At 53.1% G+C, this 20,595-nt stretch overlaps 1 protein-coding gene across 1 annotated transcript in view; it reads left to right on the plus strand.

Annotated features, from left to right (window-relative positions):
* Ablim2 (actin binding LIM protein family member 2) overlaps positions 1 to 20,595 on the plus strand; it is a 127,412-nt gene that overhangs the window by 33,115 nt on the left and 73,702 nt on the right. Inside the window, exons 2-4 of the mRNA XM_059275756.1 lie at positions 8,878 to 9,021; positions 13,196 to 13,379; positions 17,413 to 17,528. Coding sequence (XP_059131739.1) covers positions 8,878 to 9,021; positions 13,196 to 13,379; positions 17,413 to 17,528 — 444 coding nt within the window. The remainder of the gene's footprint in view (positions 1 to 8,877; positions 9,022 to 13,195; positions 13,380 to 17,412; positions 17,529 to 20,595) is intronic.

A 20,595-nucleotide genomic window follows, 5' to 3' on the forward strand; every position in this document is an offset into this window, starting at 1 on the left:
GTGGCCGACAATGTTGATCAAACTGCTTGAGGCTGCAAGAGTCAGGGCTTACTGAAGCCAGTGTTCACTGGAAGCCACGGTCTGCTGGAGCATCTGAGGCTGCTTCTCAGCTGTGTTCTTCCCAGATCTTGCCTCTGGAAAAGACGGTCTCCATTATCTCCTCCCTCCCTCCCCGTCAACCCCTATCATGGGCCAGTGCTGTGTAGCCACCATCATGTGGACATTGCCATGAGTGACAGTGGGTGGGTCACAAGGGGGCTTTTGGCTCTGCTACTCCAATGTTGCCCATCCCACAGGTGGTGTGTGTGATTCCTGTGGCTCTGCCACAAGGTGCTGCAGACAGGGTGACTTAGGAAACACTGGTGTGCTGCCCTGTAGTCCTGGAGGCTGGAGGCTGAGATCCGGGTGTGGGTGGCTGGGAAGGGCATCTGCAATAGTGCTGTTGGGTGAGACTGAGTGGGTGGAGACAGTGGGTGGATGGAGTCGTTTGTGTGTAGCTCCATGGTGTGTGAAGGTGGGAGGATCTGCTGCAGGGGGCTGGCCTGAGTGTGGCTGCTGTGGACAAGGGATGGGGATGCCATGGATGGAGGACTGTAAAGATGCTGTGTGGACGCTGGGCATTGGAGCCCAGCTGTGCGTGGCTGGCAGACAGCTATTGAAACTCTACTGACTTCTAGGAATTATTTCATTAGGGTAAGGAAGCCACAGGCTATGAATCCAGCACCCTAAACCTTCTGAGGAGCCAAAACCCTTTTCAATGAAGCAGCACCTAGGTCTTGTGTTTGCTCATCATGTGTCTTAGGGACACATCCAGCCACAGATGTCCCTGGTACAGAATCCTGGCACAGTTCCCAGTAACTTGACTTGAAGAAAAGACAGACACATGGACAGACAGAAATGCTGGGTTCAAGTGGGCTGGGCTTTCTCATGGAGAAACCTCAGCTCCCCAGAAGCTCAGTGTGTTTATTACATAGAGTTGAATGGAGAGGCAGGGTTATTGTGCATGGATGAACCAGGAGGCAGGGTTATTATATACAGACGAACAAGGAGGCAGAGGCTTCAGCTAATCTCAAAGGAGGAGTCTCTGTAGGGAGCAGTTTCCAGGCTGTAAGTATCTGGGGGATAGAAAGCTATGGTGGACATTTTCTGCACACACTATCGACATTTTCACTTGGACCAGGAGGGAAGGTTCTGCCGTTTTCCCCTGGGGCTGAGGCTTTGGTCCCTGGCATGGCTGTGCCTCTGTTAACAATACAGATTCACTCAGGACTTCCCATGCTCAGGGCTTCCTCTGTCCCCTACAACCTGGGGGATTTGTTAGAATTGCCAGAGACCTTGCACTCTCCTTACCCTGAGCATCCACACACAATAGTGGCGTGCTGTTCATGTCCTGCAACACAGATAAAGCTGCCTTCTGCAGGTTGTCATGGATTTGGGTGTGTTCAAGCCTCCTTCAGAGTCCCCAATGCCCTGGGACACTGGTTGGTATCACATGCCCCTGGAAGGACATGGGTATGGTGGTAGAAGTAGGGCGGGCACAGACAGGACAGATGAGGACAGCCACCCACAGGGCCATGCTGTGATCCAGACCAACATGGAAAGTGTACTCGCTTCTGTTCCAGGAGGTACTGCCCAGCTCCGGGAGCCTCCATCCCATGTCACTTTCAGAGGCCTTCCCACCCACTGCAGGTTCACCATGCTGCTGTGTTTACCGTCCACCTAGAGTGTCCTCCAAGGTCATTGTCACAGAACCATCTGATAGGGGAAGATGGACATCCCATCACTCTCGGTGGATGAACCAGAGCCATGGAACCAAGCAAATTCCTGGTCACAGAAAACTTGCTTCGTATCTTTAGAACGCAGAAAATTCAGAAACCCTGCACCAGCTGTTGGTGTAATACACACAGCACCTGCAAGGCTCTCCAAAGCTACCTTGGCTGCTAGAGTGTGACAGCCATTAAGAACCCTCGCCTGGGCTCACCTACCTCATCTACCCCTCTTCCTAGCCTGGAAAATAGAAAATATAATCAACACGGGCTTCTGGCCTCTGGCCAGGTCACAGCCCATGTTTAGGGGTTCAGGGACCACTGGTGCTGAGACAAGGATGGAACAAAGTATGGGGGACAGGCCATGAGGGGGAATAGATAATTTAAAAGGCTCAGGGATTTAAGTATGGCAAGTGCTCGGCCATCCAGGTGGTGAGACAGGAGGTTGATTGCCCCACAGCTCATGTGCCTGATGTGGTCCCCTCCTGCCACGTGTGTATGTGGTGTTAGGCTGGCATATCTGTCTCTGCCAGTGATTTCCAGACCAGCATCGGACCCACACTGAGTCCTTCTCCTAGCTGGGACCACCCCTAGCCTCCATCTCCTTTTCTGTATGAGGTGGTTGGCCATTTCTGGTGAAGTGGGGTCCACACTGGAGCATGTCCATGGCCAGGACCTTTTGTCTTGCTCACTGTGGTCTTCCAAGTCCCAGTGTAGTTCATTGCACAGGATAGGGTCTGAAGTTTTAGTCATGGAACTGAAGGGAGGAAGAGGGAGGTACTGCTGATGTCCTTAGGGTCACAGCACTGGCCCTGCGGTCCTGACTTACCCAGGGAAGTCGACAGTTCTTTGTTGAGTTCCCAATGACTTAGATCATGGAAGGATGGGCCAAGGACTCTGGAATGGGGATGGCGAGGCAGAGCTTTTAGACACCAGCCCTGCTTGGCTGGGATCATGTTGGAGGGGCTGGAATTAACATATACACATGTGACACATGGTGCCACCTCCAGGTTTGATGATAAGGGACTTCAGGGCTTTCAGAACCTAGAATATTCACTCTAGCCTTTCAAGGAATGTGTGTGGGCCCTGCCTCAGGCATTGCAGTCCTTTGGGAGATGGTTTTCCCCTTTTTATAGCCCCTCCCCGACCCAGCCTATGGCAACTCTGGCCTCTGAGCCCAGGAGGGAGCTCTGCTCCCAGCTGCCACCCCTGTCAGACAACACAGGGTCCTTCTCTACCTCAGTGGGACCTTCAGAACGCCTTAGACTAGCTCCAATTTGAAAGTGTAAAAACAAGCTTTGAGAGCCTGGCCGTTTCTCCAATATCATGCAGCCATGCCATGCCTGCAGTGGCTCAGTCTTGGGTTCTCCAGGCTCTGAGGCAGGTGCCCAGCCAGAGTCCAGCTGGGGGGACAAGAGGTGTGGATTGCAGCGAATTCCTATGGGTGCTGTCCCCCGCAGATGGCATTAAAGTCGATGGTCCCTGCAACCTGTTTTCTTTACCCCACCAAGGCTCCCTGGTGTTGAGGGCTCATTGTCACAGGGCTTAAGTATAAGTAGTCACAGCCTGGTGTGACTGATCCCTACCACTTGAGTTGACGCTTTCTGTTATTATCACAGTAAGAGATTGTTAACCACCTATTAGAGCCGATTTAGAAATTATCCTGCACATTTGTGTTTAGGTATTGGGTGTAGCAGTTTCTTTTGATTGACAGAAAGGGCAGAGTTCCCAGCATGGCTTTTTCCTATTGTCACATCTTGCAATGCTGTAATATGCACATTAAGTCTGCTGGGACAGCATTGACGTGCACCATTAACAAGTCCATGGCTGCATCAGGGTCCACACTAGTTTTGTGGGCTCTGTGGGTTTGGACAGATGCAATGACAGCCTCCACCATTCCAGTGTCATCAGAGCACTCTCAGGGTTCCCCAGTTCATTCCTCTCTCTCAACCCTAAACTGGCTATATACAGACCAGGTTGATCTTGAACTCACGGAGATCTCCTTGCGTGTGCCTCAAGTGCTTGCATTAGAGGCGTGCACCATCTCACCCAGCAGCCACTCACCAGCTGTCACCAGGTTTGCCTTTTTCAGAAAGCCATAGTGGAAATCATGGGCTGCAGCATTTCCAGATTGGCTGCTTTCCCTTGGTGACATGTGTTTAAGGTCCCTCCGTAGCTCTTCAGGGATCAGCATCCAGTTCTGCTTAATGCAAAGTTACCTACTATGCCCAAGAGTTTCTCCAAGCCCCTCCTGGAGGCATACAAAAGACTTCTGCCTCCTCTCAATCCCTCAAGTTCATCATGACAGGCTTTGAGTCAGGGCCTCAGAGGCTGTGATGAATCTCACTCGGCTTGCCACCGAGTGTTAAGAGGCATTGTCACCTGTAGGCCTTCCCTGTCTGGGGCAGTTGACAGACAGATGGCAGTGACCCTCTAGTACGCAGGCGCCATGCCTGGGTGCCTGCCACATGCAGTCAGATGTGAAGGCCTGTCAGCCTGGAGGAAATCCTGGAGGACTTTCTGGAGGCAGGGGCACAGGAGTTTGCTCTTAAGGAGGTGGTGGAGACTGAAAAGGCCTTCAGCATAGGCTCCAAGGAGCCTGCGTTCAGGAATGACAAGGAAGCTCAGAAGAAACCACCAGCTGTGACCCTGTAAAGTACAGCTGTGGGTGGCAGGGGACACTGGAGATTGGCAGGCACTGAAAAGTGAGCATAGATGCCTAGAAATGAATCTGGCATCTGATGAAGCCGCGAGTGTGGATGCCTAGTCAGCTGCCCTTCTGGAAGATGCAGTGGGTGCTTCACCGCGGACCCAGTAGCCCGTGGGTCCCATTCCTGCACCCTGCTGACCCCAGGCCCTAGAACAGCCTCCTGGGAGCGGCCTTCAGTCCTGTGAAGCCCCTTCCTCCCAAATCAGGCCCTGGTGGAGCAGGGTGTGGGTTTCCAGGTCTTATGTGATATCTTCTCTCCCAAATGCAGCCCAGAGAGTAGCCCTCTGATGGGACAGACATTGTCAGGTCCCAGGCATGTCCCCAGCTAAAGTCACCGGGATAAGCAACTATAAAAAAAATCCTGGGTCCCCTGGATCATAGGCCCTCGTATGAGCCTCAGGATTGCACTGTGCAGGCAGGCTCCCCTGCCCACCTCCTGATTGGTGTTTCCAAGCCTTGGCATGACTGGCCTTGGCTCATTTAGCCACTTTTGGCCTCAAGTTCCTTGCTGTGAGGTAAGCACCATGCTGGCTTCACAGGGGTGTCAGGAGGGCTGAGCAGATGCCTTTGCACCCCGTAGGTCTGAAGCTAAGCAGGATGTTGAAAAGAAGGCAGCGAGTTACACTGCTGTGTTCCCTGGCAACTTACTTCACAGTGTTTGGAGCCAGGGAAGGGGGAATCTGTGCCCCGCCCAGCCCAAGCCAAGCAAGGAGAACAGGAGATGTCTGCCTCAGAGGCGCCTGGGTCTTTGTCGGCTTTGTTTGGGTAATTTATTAGTTGGAAAGATTGCTTTTTCTTAACAGTTGTGTGCCCCTGGCTGCCAGACTGTCTTTGACCTTCAAGGACAGCTTGTTCAGCCTTGCTTTGGGCATTTCTATATTTGGAGTGGTTTTAAGGAAGCAGGGTCACTGGATGAACCACACCAAACCCCTGAATACTGAGTACTCCTCCCCTGCCAGCATTCAGCTCCCTGTCCCCCCCCCCACACACACACACAGATGCCCAATGCAGCGTAGGACAGTTGGGGACTCTGCTTAGCCGATGCCCTCCTGCCTGTCTGACTCTGTCTTGTCTCAGAATCTCAAGTAGCTGGAGATGGCATGATTCTGCCTGCTGCTGTGAGAAGCACAGTCCCCTCTGGGAAGCACTGACAGGAAGGGGCGAAAAGAAGCAAGCAGGTTGGGCAGGCTTGCTATTACCTCTCCATGGGTACACTTGGCCTTGCTATCCCACAAACGCCTCAGACTCTAGGACTGAATCCCACTAGGGGCAAAAGGTGCACGTGTTAAATCTGCAACCAGTTTACCAACCTAGAGGGAAACTAGCAGGGTTTTCCTGGCATCCCTCTCTTGGGAGGCCCATTTATGGCTCAGCTCTTCCTCTGACCACCAGAGGGCAGCACCACTACCAGACCCACAGCTCCAGGCAGCTCTAGTGGGCAGAGTGGGATCTGGCCAGCAAATCCACACTCTTAATATAGCTCTTCCCTCAAACCAGATGCATTTCCAGTAACTTGGGAACTGGTGCTGGGGATGAAACTCAGGGCCTTTGCATGCTAGGCAAGTGCTGTGCTACCCGGCTACACCCAGCCCGCACATATTCCTGAAACTGAGATGGTCCCTGTTGTGGAACTCTTCAGTGTTTGCTGGGCTGGTTGCTAAGCAAATCCTTTTGCCCTTGATCCTGGTTTCCCCCAGGACCAGGGGATGTGAGCAGAGGGTGGGTGGATGGAAAGGACAGATGGAAGGACAGATCGAAGTCAGAGGGTGGGTGGATATGCAGGACAGATGGAAAGGCAGATAGAAGGCAGGGGTGGGGGTGGAGTGGGGTGGACAGGAACTCTTTCAAAGTCACAACCCCACAAGAGGCAGTGCTGAGACTGTATCCCAAGCCAGCTCACCCCACAGCCCACGGGGCCCCCAAATCTGAAAATGACTTCTTGCTCACTCTGGCCTTGAGCCAGATTCGGGCCATATAATCTCTGCCTTGTCTGACCAGGAGAAGATGCTGTCCATTGTCCTTTGTATCCCAAACTGAGTGAACACAAAAGTTCTGGAGAGCCACCCCACCCTGTATCTGTGAGCCACACAGGACCAGAATGACTCACAAGGACGTCACCTACAAAGACCCCCTGTGGCCCAGCCATGCACAGCTGTGAGCACTGACTGACTCCAGTTCAGCTTCTTATCCATAGCTGAAAGGCCTGGCCACACTGAGGCTCTCAAGGTCTCAGCTGAGCCAGAGGCCCTGGCTCTCTGGCCCCCCACCAGCATTCTACAGTATGGACGGGCATTTCTGGTCCAGTTCAGTAGTGAAGGGACCCTAGGGGGCAAGTGTGACAGAGTCTCACCGCGGTCAGGTCAAGGTGCTGGGAGGTTGTGGGGATAAAGAGAGACTGGCTACATGTGACAGCAAGGGCTGTGGACTGCATCACGCTGCTGCTGAGGGGCCACCACTGTCACTGTGGTGACATCAGAGTGGCATAGGTCACAGAGGGGGGAAAAGCCCTGTGGAAACGGAAAGAGGAAGAGAATCCCATGGAGGCTATCAGCCTGGGTAAGCTGAAGCACAAACTGGAGGCAGATGTTTGAGTGACAGGTTAGAGGCCGTTTTATCTCTCTGGCTGGTCCTAGGCGGGAGGCAGAGGCAAAGGTCAGGCAGCAGCTGCAGGTAAGCAATCACGTTTTGGCCTTGTTGGATCGTGCTGCAAAGGTGTGGTTTAGCTCTCAGGCTGTTCCTGGAGATAACACCTGCCTTCTGCACAGCTGGCTGGGGCACAGGGTTGTGTGGTGGATGGAGCTGGCTTCTCTGGCCTGTGGCTGTAGGCCATGGGTCCCCACCCTGCATCCCCAGACCCTGGGCATGGCTGTATATTTATTCTCAGCACGATGGTTTAGACAGTAGTTGGCTAAGATTACTCTCGTGGGCTGCAGTTGCTAGTGGTAGGTCCTGCCCACTACGAGGGGGGCAGATGGCCAGTGTGCTCCACTCTGCCCCTCCATCACTACCACTGTGTGTGTGTGTGTGTGTGTGTGTGTGTGTGTGTGTGTGTGTGTCTGTGTCTGTGTGTCCTGTGGCTGCAGTGATGAAGGGGAGCAGCACTGGATGACCGAGGCTGAGCAGGTTGTGCTGGGCTGGAATTAAGACTATGGCTGTTTCTTCTGTAGCTGCGGATGGAACCCTCCCCTCCCTTTTGCTGGCTTCTGGAGATGCCAGCTCTCATGGCTCATGGTCCTTCCTTGTTGAGACTAGCCATACTGTGCTTCTCTGACCTCTCTCTTAATCATGTCTCCATTGACTACCCAGGAAATGTCCTTGGATGACATGGGCCATGCTGGACAGCCAATGACCTCTCCTTTGCCTCTACAACCCTTGTTTGTGCTTAGGAGAGTCCAAGTCCCACACATGGCCATAATGTCCCAATATACATCTGGGTACATGGCTGGAGTGGCAGAGTCTGTGCATCAGCTGAGTGTGTGGCCTCTCTAGACAAGGGCCTGGTAGTCCCTTCCCTCTGGCCATAGACCCACATGATTCCTGTATGGTGGCCTGGGACTTGGGACTCTTTAGTTCCTCCAGTAAACCCATTTTTGCTTCAGCCTAAAAACTTCAGAGTCTCCTGGATGCTTTCCTGCTACAGGGCTGTTGAGGGGCAGACCCCAGGCTTCCATACCATGGCCCAGCATGCCATGTGCTGGCATCTGCAAGGTGCTTTAGTAGACCATGGGGTCACGCCTGGTGCATGGTCATGCCTGGTCATGAGACCACAACCCTGACTCTTGAACTTGTGGTCTCCAATGCCTCTTTCAATTGCCTGCTTGGCTGTGGGTGATTCTTGGGGGTCACTCGCCGTGTGTAGTCTGGTGTTTGGGACCCAAAGGAGATATGGAACCAGCTCTCAGAGGGCTGTAGCTGAAGAAGAGTCTGAGGGTCCCAGGGCTGCAGGACCACCGAGCTGTTGTGAAGTGATGTCCCTCTGAGACTCTGGGTGGCAACGTTATATTGGATGGATGCAACAAGGGTTAGTTGCTCTTCAAGAGGGACAGTGGTGGCCTTGCTACTTCAGCAGTGCACAGAGATGTGTTGGGACATCATAGATAAGTGTGCAGAGGATACGGATAAGACAGCTGAGTAGAGCAGCCACAAACAGAGCCCACAGTGGCTTTACCAAATGGTCTTGGCCCTCAGAACTGTCACCGGTCATACCACCTGAGTGTTACCTTGGCCTTCAGAACTGTCATACCACCTGAGTGTTACTTAACCCCAGAGGGAAGGAGGAGATGGCCCATCACCTCATGCCGCGTGGGACCAGTGCTGTGGGTGGGGGCATGCTGGGAGGCCTCCTGCTTGCTCTCCCTGTGCCGAGTGTCCCTCACTTTAACGTGGCTCCTTTCTCCCCAGTGTCGGAGCCCCAGGCTGCTCACGCTCCCCTGGAGAAGCCAGCTAGCACTGCGATCCTGTGCAGTACCTGTGGGAATGTGTGCAAGGGTGAGGTGCTGCGTGTGCAGAACAAGTACTTCCACATCAGGTGCTTCGTGTGCAAAGGTGAGTGTGTACTTGGCCTTGTGCTTGACCACAGAGTGTCCCGGACTGGGCTTCCTATCCACCCTTCTCACTCTTCGTGTGTCTAGAAAGCTCTCTGGTCACACCTGAGTGTCTGCAGAGTTCTGAGTCTCTGTCTTTCCAGAATACCATCCGGTGTGACAAAGGAATCCTCTCAGGGAGATAGGGAGACTCTGGATCCGCAGCGGCGGATACATGCGTCTAGCCCAGAATCAGAGATGCCAATCCTGGAGCCACAGGGGCACAGCACAGAGTGTCAGTGGCCTTTGCTGTCTATGCAAATCAGTAGCCAGAGGTGTTCTGGGGACTTGGTGCACCAGATGCTGCATCTCTCCTGCAGTGGCCCTGAAAACATTCTAAATGAAAGTCATTCATTGTCCTTTGCTTATAAAAAGTAGCCTAAAAAAAGCCAAACAAACATGGGAATCTTAAATAATACCAAGAAGATAAGAAGAGAGACTGAGCCGGGCGGTGGTGGCGCACGCCTTTAATCCCAGCACTCGGGAGGCAGAGCCAGGTGGATCTCTGTGAGTTCGAGGCCAGCCTGGGCTACCAAGTGAGTTCCAGGAAAGGCGCAAAGCTACACAGAGAAACCCTGTCTCGAAAAACCGAAGAAAAAAAAAAAAAAAAAAAAAAAAAGAGAGACTGAAGCTACGTATGCAGCCTCTCCAGTAGATGTGGCTGTGTGTGCAGCCTCTCTAGTGAACATGACTGGGTTTGGAGCCTTCTCCTCTTCTGCCCTGAATCCTGTGTGTATGCCGGGGACAAAGCACACCTCCATCCAACAGCCCAGGAATGTGAGAAAAAGTACTCATAGGGTACAGTGGGTAGGACCCACCCACTGGACATGGTGTGGAGACTCACAGAGCCATCAGTGTTAAAGGAATAATGTTTTGGAGCCCACAGATGCTTCTCTGCAGTGTGGGCAAGCCCTCTGCACATGCCCCCTGGCTTGGCAGTGGTGTTCTCCCTGGCTGTCTGGAGATTGGCACTGCCTTCACCACGGTGACCCTCAGTGAGGGGAGGGAATGTTAAGTTTATTGTTTGGGTAAAAAGAGTAGGAGCCCAAGTCCTTGGGACATGGAGGTCCGTAGGGAGGATCCAAGGCTTCTAGAAAGAAGTCCACAGAGGAGGTACATTTTGGCTGTAATTTGAAGATAGAAATTCGCCAGGCAAGAACAAGGCTGCCTTAGATGGGAGATGACCCTACCAAGTCAGCTGTGTGTGTGTGGGGGGGGCAGCGGCTGGTGACTGGCTTCAGAGAGGGGAGGTGGAACTAGGAGCATCTAGGGGGTTTGATTCCAGGTCCCTCTGTGGCCCCTGAACCTCTAGAGGCTCCTGGCTTCTGTTTGTGGAACTCTGTCCCCTCCACTCTGGTCCTCAGGCTCAGCTACAGTGTGTAAAGTCTTGGTGTTTGAAAAGATACTTTTCTGCAGAAGGGGCTACCCCAAAACACTCCTGGTGCTGTCAGCTCTGGATGGTCAGCCTCCACAGGAGAAACATGGCCCGTGGGGCTGTGGGGTAGTGACAGGGACAGCCTGAGCTAGCTCTCTCTCTTTTTTTTAAAGATTTATTTATCTATTATGTACACAGAAGAGGGTGCCAGATCTCATTACAGATGGTTGTGAGCCACCATGTGGGTGCTGGGAATTGAACTCAGGACCTCTGGAAGAGCAGTCAGTGCTCTTAACCTCCGAGTCATCTCTCCAGCCCCCGAGCTAGCTCTTACTGGGTCTCATTTGGGGACCCTGACGGATCTGCCTTCAGCTGAAACAGACACCAGCCTTTAGAGGCCTTATCCTAGGGCATGAGCAGCTGACTCTCAGTGATGTCCCCAGAGACACCAGGATTGAGGGGGGCCCTAGGCATCCCAGTCACTTTGGCCCTGATGCATTCTCACAAGGACACCCTATCTTTCCAGACTCTCCCCCTCTACCACACATGAGAAAAGAGCCAGAATCCTCTGTGATAGCCATCCCAGGGTGGTGACGGGGCTGCTTGAGAAAAAAAAAGATGACTTGGGCACCTCATTCCCAGCATAGCCAGGAAAACCTGTGCCTTAGGCTCCACAGAGTGGGCATGAGTTGGGAGTTGGAGGGCCAGCCTACTCCATCATCTCATGCAACTCCAAACCACCCATCCCCAGAGGAAAGGACACTTCAGCTCTGGGGGACTTTCCTACAGAGAACAGCAGCCACTCTCTGCAGCCTGGACGCAGAACCCTAGAACCTACAGAAAAAGCTAGGTGTGGGTGCGCATCTGCTTAACCAGGTGCTGGTGGGTAGGCAGAGATAGGAGGGATCTCTGAAGTTCACTAGGTAGCCAGCACAGCTGAATCTGAGAGACCCTGTCTCAAAAACAAATGTGGAGAGTGGCTGAGGAAGACATCTGGCGTTGTCCTCCGGCCTCCATATATACACAAGAACACATACAAATTACACACACACACACACACACACACACACACACACACACACACACACACGCGCGCGCGCGCGCGCGCGCGTGCGCACAAGAAAGAATTCCAAGAAGTGACCCTAACCCTGCCTTCTCATCAGCTCCTGCCAACCCTTGTCTCCCCCAAAGATGAGCACCTCCCCACACCCTCGAGGCCTCTGCTAACTTGATCCTTTTCAAACTGTAATGTGATAGAGGCACATTGTCTCGATGAGGGACTTGAGTTACTGGTGAACTTGGACTTTTTATTTTTAGGAGCAGAGGTCTGGGATGTCACTGCCTTGGGGTGACCTTGGGATCCTCAAAGCAGCCAGAAACCAGCAGGCAGCTGAGGCAATGGGGCCAGGAGCTGGGGGGAGTCTCTCAGAGTGTGGGGCATGGCTGTCTGGGTCCCTCTCCCTGTGTTACAGTGTGGCTCACTCGATTCTATGTCTCTGCCCCCCTGCACACGTTCGTCCTTTAAGGATTGACCACTGTTGTCACAGCTGGACAAGCAGACACAACCCAGAGTCAGTATCCTGAGTACTTGTGACTGTCTTGTCTCCAAAGCACTGTAGTGTAATCCTGTGCGTATCTGTCAGCCCGTAGCCTGTTCTTGCAGAAGAACATTTGTTTGATCTATAGTGGGACAAGATTAAACCTTGGGTTTCATTCCCAGACTGGGTGTGGAGAAGGAATCCAGCATGGCTCCAGGCTGGCGTCTAACCTTTGGTGGAAGTGATGGCAGCAGCAGTCATAGGCTGAGGAATGTCACGGTCTGGCTTTGACCTTGACATTCCTCTGTGCATGCACATGACATAGAAAAAAGGCCCCTCTCATTTTGGAACCAGCAGCCATATCTCTGCAAACAGCATTGTTATGGAAACTTCTGGACTGTTCCATCTGAGGCACTGAATGGCTCACTCGCCTGTGCTTCTGGGGCTGGAGAGTATGAGGGAGGAGCACACTATGTCCCCAGAAGTTGACTTGGGGCCTGCCAGCTGTTGGTGACCAGAAGTCCCAGACTGGATACTTCAGGCCACAGCCTGCAAGTCCTCTGCTCCTCCACTGCGCTCAGCAGTCTCTGCTCCCTGGAGCTGTGTGTTAGGAGAAGGGTCACAGTGAGCCTGTGGGTTCTCCTGCTCTGATTCTGGCCTTGTCATACTACAGGGGCCGGGGGTTGAGAACTGTGGGAACCAGATGAAAGAGGGAGGCCCTGGGAAGTTTCTCTGTGGACTAGGGGACCACATATGGTTCACTTGTCCTCTACTGGACCTTCAGCCCAGAGCAGAGCAGAGAGTGCAAAGCTGTGCAGTCCTTAAAGCTGTGCAGTCCTGCTCTCTCTCTCTCTCTCTCTCTCTCTCTCTCTCTCTCTCTCTCTCTCTCTCTCTCTCTGTCACACACACACACACACACACACACACACACACACACACACACACATCTGCTCACCTGTTCATCCAGCACTGGAATGGCTTGAAGGACCTCACAGGTTCTCAGAAGCCGAAGAGCCTTAATGCCCCTTTCTGGAAGCTTCCACAAGAAAAATACATGACTCTAGGCTAGCAGGGAAGATCGTGTCTGTCCCTGGAGCCCCATCCTGGTACCCCCAGGCCCTTGGATTTGTAGGGACTTGTATCAGGTGGGCTGGGGTCAGATCTGCTGGCCCTGAGGTGTGAGTTGGTCAGTCCCCTAACCTGGCATTTGATCTTCCCCCCAGCGTGTGGCTGTGACCTGGCCGAGGGCGGCTTCTTTGTCCGACAGGGTGAACACATCTGCACACGTGACTACCAGCGGCTCTATGGCACTCGCTGCTTCAGCTGTGACCGCTTCATTGAAGGGGAAGTGGTGTCAGCACTTGGCAAGACCTACCACCCTGACTGCTTCGTGTGTGCTGTCTGCAGGTGGGTGCCCAGCCTCTGCCCTGCTGGCCTCTGCCCCCTCCTCCTTGCCCATCTACTCTCAGCCATGGTTCCACTCCCACCCAATAGGTCCCTTCTCCCTCCTTCCTTCCCTCTCTCCCTCTGTCCGGTCTCTTTTCATCCTGACCCATCCTGGTTCACAGATGTGCCTGCCCAACACCATGGTACAATCTTGTCACAGGTGGCAGGGAGAGGGTGGGGACTGGGAGGTCTGGCTCTGGTCCCTGGTGCCTGGCATAGAGCAAGTGAGCTCCCAATGAAAAGTCTGGATGCCACCCTGACAGCAAGGCCTTATGGTCACCTATGCCTTCTGACCAATTGCTGCCTTCCTGGGGTCCCTGTGCATCCCTTCCCTGTCCTCAGAAAAGGCCCCTGGCCAGCATACACAGGCCACAGTGAAGAGCAGAGTGTGCTTAGTTAGTTCCCAGTGTCATGGTGTCCAGCTTGTGTGGTATTTCCTACATCCTTTCCAAGCAGCTGTCTATGGTCACAGCATGTACCCAAGGCCAGAATGGAGCCTTTGACCAGGAGACATCAAGGGGAGGAAGCTTGGTGGGGGACATTTCCCGTGGAAGAGTTACTATGTGCTTTCTAGTGTGGCTAGGTCAGAGGTCTCCAGAAATACCTTCATGATTTCCATGTGGCATCCTTAAGAGGTGGGTCCAGCCAGCAGCTGGCCCGAGGGCCCACCTTGGGCAACCTACCGAAGTACAAGTGACAACAGACAGACCTGTCCAGGTTGTAGATGGGGTGGAGTTCTGCCACTGTACACAGCCAGACTGGACACTGCACACAGTTGGCCTCCGGCAAACACACACTGGAACTGGGGCCCAGGTTCAGGTGCAGCAAAGCACAGGCCATACTTCTGCTTCCTGCTGGAGGCTGACTCTGAGGGGCCATGGAGAACAGTGTGAGATATTTCCTGGCCAGGGTGAAATGATGAATGGAAAGGTGATACTGGCAGGATGTGTGAGACAAGGGGAGAGGATGGGCGCTGTGAGTCTCGGGCCAAACACCTAGCCATGTCACCCTCAAGAGGCCTTCACTCCATGGCAACAAACGCCCAAGTGAAATGCTTTAAAAGGACGAGCCCTGCCCCACCCAACATGGTTTCAGAAGACCCTGCCCACACCAGATGGGTGCACGATGTTGCTGGTGCTGCCCACATTCTAGATGGGTTTCCTTTCTAGAAGCACTCTCAGATAGACCCAGAGGTAATGGGATGGTTGCCAGATGTTTCTCAATCCAGTCAAGCTGACAGTCAGCATGAGCCATCAGGGGGGTGAGGTCCCCAGGCTGCTGTGAGTGCACAGTTCCCAGGGGACACTGAGTTCTAAGCACAGTGGCTGGGCCTTGCTGGGCACTGCAGGGGTGAGCCTTAGCTCTGGAGCGGAGGCTGCTCTGCACTCCCTCTGCAGGTGAAGAGTGAACCTCCTTGAGATGTCCCTGGAGGCTGGCAGTCTACTGAGTCCACCCTCCTTCCAGGAAGGTGTGAGAACCCTGCATCCAACTGCATAAAGCCTACGACATGCAGTATTTCCGCAGAAGTGTAGGCCCCGGATGAGACAACAGCACAGACATGAAGAGAGCTTAGTGGAGACCACCAGGGTTGACATCAGCAGACACGGCTGTGGGGACAGGCATGTCCACTCTGTCGCTGTTTAAAGGAGACCCTGTCCAGAAGTGGAGGAGCTATGGAGGTACAGAAAGAAACCACTGGCCATTTAGAATCCAGACATGCAGCTCCTGAAGCGATCAGGCACAAGCAAGAAATGAGTGGAGAAGAAGACGGCAGTAGACGCTTCCACACTGGCACACAGGGGTGTGGATGTAGAGCCACTGTCGGCCTCTCCATTGGTCTGTCTGTCTGTCTGTCTGTCTGCCTGCCTGCTTGTGTGGATAAGGAAGACAAAAACCAATCCTTTTGAAATAATGGTTGAAAATTGTCTAGATTTTATGAACTCTAGAGGCCTACAGCCCCCAAATCTCAGTGACCCTGAAAGGAGAGTGCCCAGGTATTCACAGTCAACCTTGTGTCCCACCCCGTTGAGAACTCACTGACGTGTTCTCAGCCACACTGCTAAAGATTTGCAAAAACACAAAAAAAAATATATAAAAACATCAGGAAAAATACAACTACCACAACAGACCCCTTTCCCCCCCCAAAAAAAAAACAAACAAACAAACAAACACAATACTGTGTCTGTGGAGGAGCATGGATGAGCTCAGACCTCCACCAGGAGCTATGCATGCTGGGAAACAGTAAGAAGAGGTCTGTAAGCACCAAAAGGAAAATAAAATCCACCAAACAGTGTTGTACTTAGTAAAAATTCTTCTGAAAAAGGCCCAAGGCTCAGCCCAAGGCCACTCTGCAGGATGATTAACTTGACCCAGAGTTGACCTCGTTGATGAAAATGGCACTAAAATGGTGATTGAAATCTTCTGAAATCGATTATGGTGATGGTTTCACAACTCTGGATACGCTACGTTCGCTGGGTTATACATCAAGGCGTGAGAATCGTGAGCATCGATAAACAGGCACCATAAGAAGAGACGAAGACAAAATCTTCATCGGACACCCAAGCGCTGAGTGGCTTTGGCCCCAGCAGGCCTGTGCTGTGACAGAGTGATGGTTTCTCAGGCTGGAGAGAAGTAATGTCAAAAGATATCAACAGAATCTCAAAGCAGCCGGACATGCGATCCCAGCTCTGAGGAGCTTGAGACAGGAGGCTAGCCTCGGCTACAGACTGAAGTTCTGTGTCAGAACAGACAAAAACATAAAATCTAAAGCAGAAGGAGATAAACCTTTCCTCTTAAGATGTTTCTCATCGGGCATTTTGTCATAGCAACAAGGAAGTAACCAATACTGACCAGCTATGTAGAGAACTACAATCCAAAGGAAATACCCAACACGAGCAAAAGGGTTGAAGAGATGCTTCACCACAGAACGTACAAAATGATCAAAAGACACAGAAAACACACTTATATCTACACCATCAGCTACTGGAGACATCCCCCAAAACAATTGTGAAATGCCAGCTGTACCTGCTGGCACAGATACAACATACGGTGGGTAATAGCAAGGGCTATTCTAGCAAGGCCATGAAGCAAGGAGACATGAAGTGATACAGTTTCCTTGGAGACAGAATCACATAGTAGGTGACCAAGAATTCCACTTTGGGAAAGGAAGTCCCATGATGCAGGTGTCATTAATTCCAAGTGTGAACGACCCAGATGGATGCCTTTTTAACAGATCCAATGGAGTAATACTCAGCCCTGAAAAAGAACAAACTGACGACATGAGGAGCAGCAACGTGGGCAGGTCATGGCAGTGTGGTACTGAACAAAATACTCACAGGGCTCTGTTGTCTGGGATATGGGAAGTGGGGCAGTGGAGAGAGCCACAGGGGCATTTTGCACTGGCCGGGTGTTCCATGGCGCAATGGCACTGATTATACTGAGTGCATTTTCTAGACTGTGTCTCCATTAAGTCATGTGAGCTTGTAGGGGAATGGCCACTGGGCATTCACAGCCCTGGAGTCCAGGCTAGCATGTTCCACAAGGGATGTCTGAACGGATGGCAAGCCAGTGACGCATGTCGCTAGTCTTCTCTGGCAGGTGAGAAGTGGGAACACAGAGGGACTGAGTAATGTATTCCAAGTTGCACAGCTGGAGTATGACTCAGCATATTAGAGACCGTCAGGGACCCCCACTCCATCCTAAAGTTCCCCTTGCCTGGGGAGTTGCATCGTGTTAAGACATGGTAGCTTTCAGACCACAGCACTGGCAGGCAGCAAGTACAGGCGTCCATGAGCTGCAGGGGATGTGGGTCAGCCAAGGGCCAAGAAAGGTTGCAGGATCAGCCAACAAGCCTGGGACCTGGGACCAGTCTAGTGTCTGTAGGTTCTTGGTCCCCCAGAAAGAGGACCGTCTGCTGAGTCGGGAGCCATGCCCTGGAGTGACAGCAGGAGAGAAGGGCCAGAGGTGGCTGACAGGATGTCCCCTCTCATTTCAGGCTGCCCTTTCCTCCTGGGGACCGCGTGACCTTCAATGGGAAGGAGTGTATGTGCCAGAAGTGTTCCCCGCCCACGACACTGGGCAGCAGTGCTCACCTGGCCCAGGGCCTCCGGAGTAAGTGCGGCTGTGCCTCTGTAAGGGTGGGTGCTGCTGCAAGCTGGGGTGACCGAGCCTGGCATTGTGGGACCAGCACAGTGACAGAGCACTGAACACTGGGGACCCAGTGAGGAATCTCCCTGTTCCTGCTACTAAGTCTTTTGCATAGGCTATGCCCATCACAGCCACCTGGGCTTTTCCATTCCACATGTCTTCTGCTGTCACCCAGTTCCAGGCCTCCTCCTCCAGGAAGCCTTCCCGGTATCCTCTCTGTCCTTCCCTTTTGGTGTCAGCACAAGACCAGGTCCACCTTGGTGGCAGAGCCATATGCAGTGTGCAGGGCAGGAGACAGACATCTCCAGGAACCCCTGTGGGTCTCTCATGGACCACTAAGGATGTCCTGTGACTGGCAGATAGGCCATAGCTGTCACAGTACTGCTCTGCCGCTGGCAGAGCCATGCAGGGCTGCCAGGGCACCGGAGGCATTGACAGTGAGCCCTGTGTTCCCATGACAACACTCCTTGCCGGGACAGGGATGGGGGAGGTTGTTGAGAGCGACTTCATGGTAGCCCAGAGCCACAGGATCCTCCTGCTGAGCCCAGGCAGAGGAACCCAGACAGTCCTCCACTCCCTACTCTGGAGTTCCAGGTGGGCTGGTGGTAACAGAGTGGCAGACATGCCTCGGACCTCTGCAGCAGCCCCAGCTCCGGCCATGGGAGTAGTTGTTAGAGCCAGCCTCTCTGGTAGATGTCATCTGTACCTGCCTTTACTCACTCGTGAGGTACAACCTTCATGCCCGGGACCTGTGCTTGGATTTGCTCTCTGTGGGATCAGAACTATTATTAGCCCACAAGAACATTGCCCTTTCCTTGGTATTCACAAGTGACTTGCCAGTGGTCGTGTAGCAGGTGGGAGGCAGTTAGTGCCTGGGCCTCAGGAGCCTCACCTGGAGGTTGCCTCTTTGGCCTCTGCAGGAGGCATGACTTCTGGCCTTCCTAGCAGTCTGGTGTGGTATCACCCACAGGCCAGCCATTATCAGAGAAGCTGCTCAGTGCCAGCACTATGGGCACTTGGGACCATTTTTCTCTGGGGTGGCATCTATATAGAGCTAGGCAGGAGGCTTAGCGTCTCCCCCAATCCCACATTGCATTCACAGAGGCCTGCCCCCATTGGAGCCATCAAAAGGGTCTCCAGATCTTTTTTTTTTTCCTCCAGAGCTGAGGACCGAACCCAGGGCCTTGTGCTTGCTAGGCAAGCGCTCTACCACTGAGCTAAATCCCCAACCCCTCCAGATCTTGTTAAAAGTCCTCTAGGAACAAATCGCCTTTGCCTGGGAGCCACGGGCATGGTGCTCACCAAATGTGGCCCAGCACCATATAAAATGCTGCACAATTGAGTGTCTCTATAATCCCAGCACTTGCAGGCTGGAGGTAGGAAGATCAAGAGTTCAAAGTTATCTTCAACTACATAGTGAGTTTGAGTCCGGTGTGGGCTACCCTGTGTCAACAAGCACAGCCCCAAACTGTGTCTGTACTGAGCATGTGCAGACATCTTCCTTGTCATTATTCCCAGTGAGTACAGTGTGATGACTGTTCACTCGGTATTTGTGTGCTACAAACAGCACTAGTCAAAGGAGCATTAAGCCTGTGGGAGGTGTGTACAGAAGTGCAAAGGCTGTCCTCTTCTGAGACAAGACTTCAGTGTCCCAGGCATCCTGGTTCCCAGCCTTAGAGACTAAGAGGCAGTTGTGCCCACAGAGGCTGCACATAGCACACAATATACCATACATAAGCCGGGTGGTGGTGGCACACGTCTTTAATCCCAGCACCCAGAAGGCAGAGGCAAGTGGATCTCTGAGTTCAAGGCCAGGCTGAGTTCCAGGACAGCCACGGCTACACAGAGAAACCCTGTCTCAAATAACCAATAATAATAATAAATAAAAAAATAAAAAAATACCTACACATCCTTGCACAGATACATGCAAGCGTGATGCACACGTCCCCACAGTTACCCCTGTATGCTCACCTGACACCCCCTGCCTGTTGCGCTTTGCTGAGAGCCCACACATCCTTCAGTGAGTGACAAGGACCCTGGTGTAGCAGTTCCCTGTGTGGAGGGACCAGCTGGCTCAGCAAAGTAGGGCCAGGGTCCTCAGCAGCATGGGGCAGGGTGGGCACAGGTGGGAGGGAAGAGGCATCTGGGGAGCCTGACAGGGCCTCAGACCAGGATACTGCCCTGCAATGAAGAATGCTGGTCCTCGTGGCAGGGGTGGAGGTGGGGTTCAGAGAGAGAAAGCACAGATGGGCAGGGTAGATGCAGAAGAAGATGTCTGGGCCTGGGATAGGCACTAGCTGACTAGGGCTCAGAACAGAGAGCAGAGGGGGAATGGAATTCCAAATGCTGGGGCCTCATAAGCAGAGGAGGAGTTGGGGATATGTGGATCGAAGAGAATCCCCAGGAGGGGGCTCCCAGCAGGTGAGATGTGGGAGCAGGGAGTGGAGGTGGATGCTGGGACTCACCTCTCCAGGAGGGGAACCCAGGCAGGTGGGACTGTATGGCCAGCAGTAGGATGGCAGGAAGGGCTGGGCTCAGACCTCTCCAGGGAGGTCATGTCCCTCTGGTGAGATGCCATATTATGTGTAAGTTCAACATTCTGCCTTCAGCAAAGAGTGGGAAGTTCTTGTACCAGGAACTGCCAATGCACCTGATCAAGCAGGCTGCCCCCAACCCTAGGCCAGCTTAGACCCAGCACACCGTGGTGTGAGTGTATGGTTCTGCACCATGGTGGATCCAATCTTTTAGAAGGCTGGCTTCATCTCCAACTTTGTTTTCCCAGTCTCCAGCTCAGGCTGCATAATGTTAATGCTCCTCACACACAGGATCAAGCCTCACGACGGGCTGTGCAAGGGCTCCCTTTAACTGTGAGACAGTGTCCTTTTAGCACACCACTGTGTCTGTCCTTCTCCTCTAGGGCTGCCCTGGGTGATTCTGTGGGGCCTGAGAGTCTGAGGGATTGAGTGCCCCTGGTGGGGTTGCTGGGCCCTGCAGTAGGAGGCCCCTAGGCCCACGGTGAAGGTGTCTGTTT

The sequence above is a fragment of the Peromyscus eremicus genome, chromosome 10 (assembly GCF_949786415.1).
Source record: "Peromyscus eremicus chromosome 10, PerEre_H2_v1, whole genome shotgun sequence".
NCBI lineage: Eukaryota > Metazoa > Chordata > Mammalia > Rodentia > Cricetidae > Peromyscus > Peromyscus eremicus.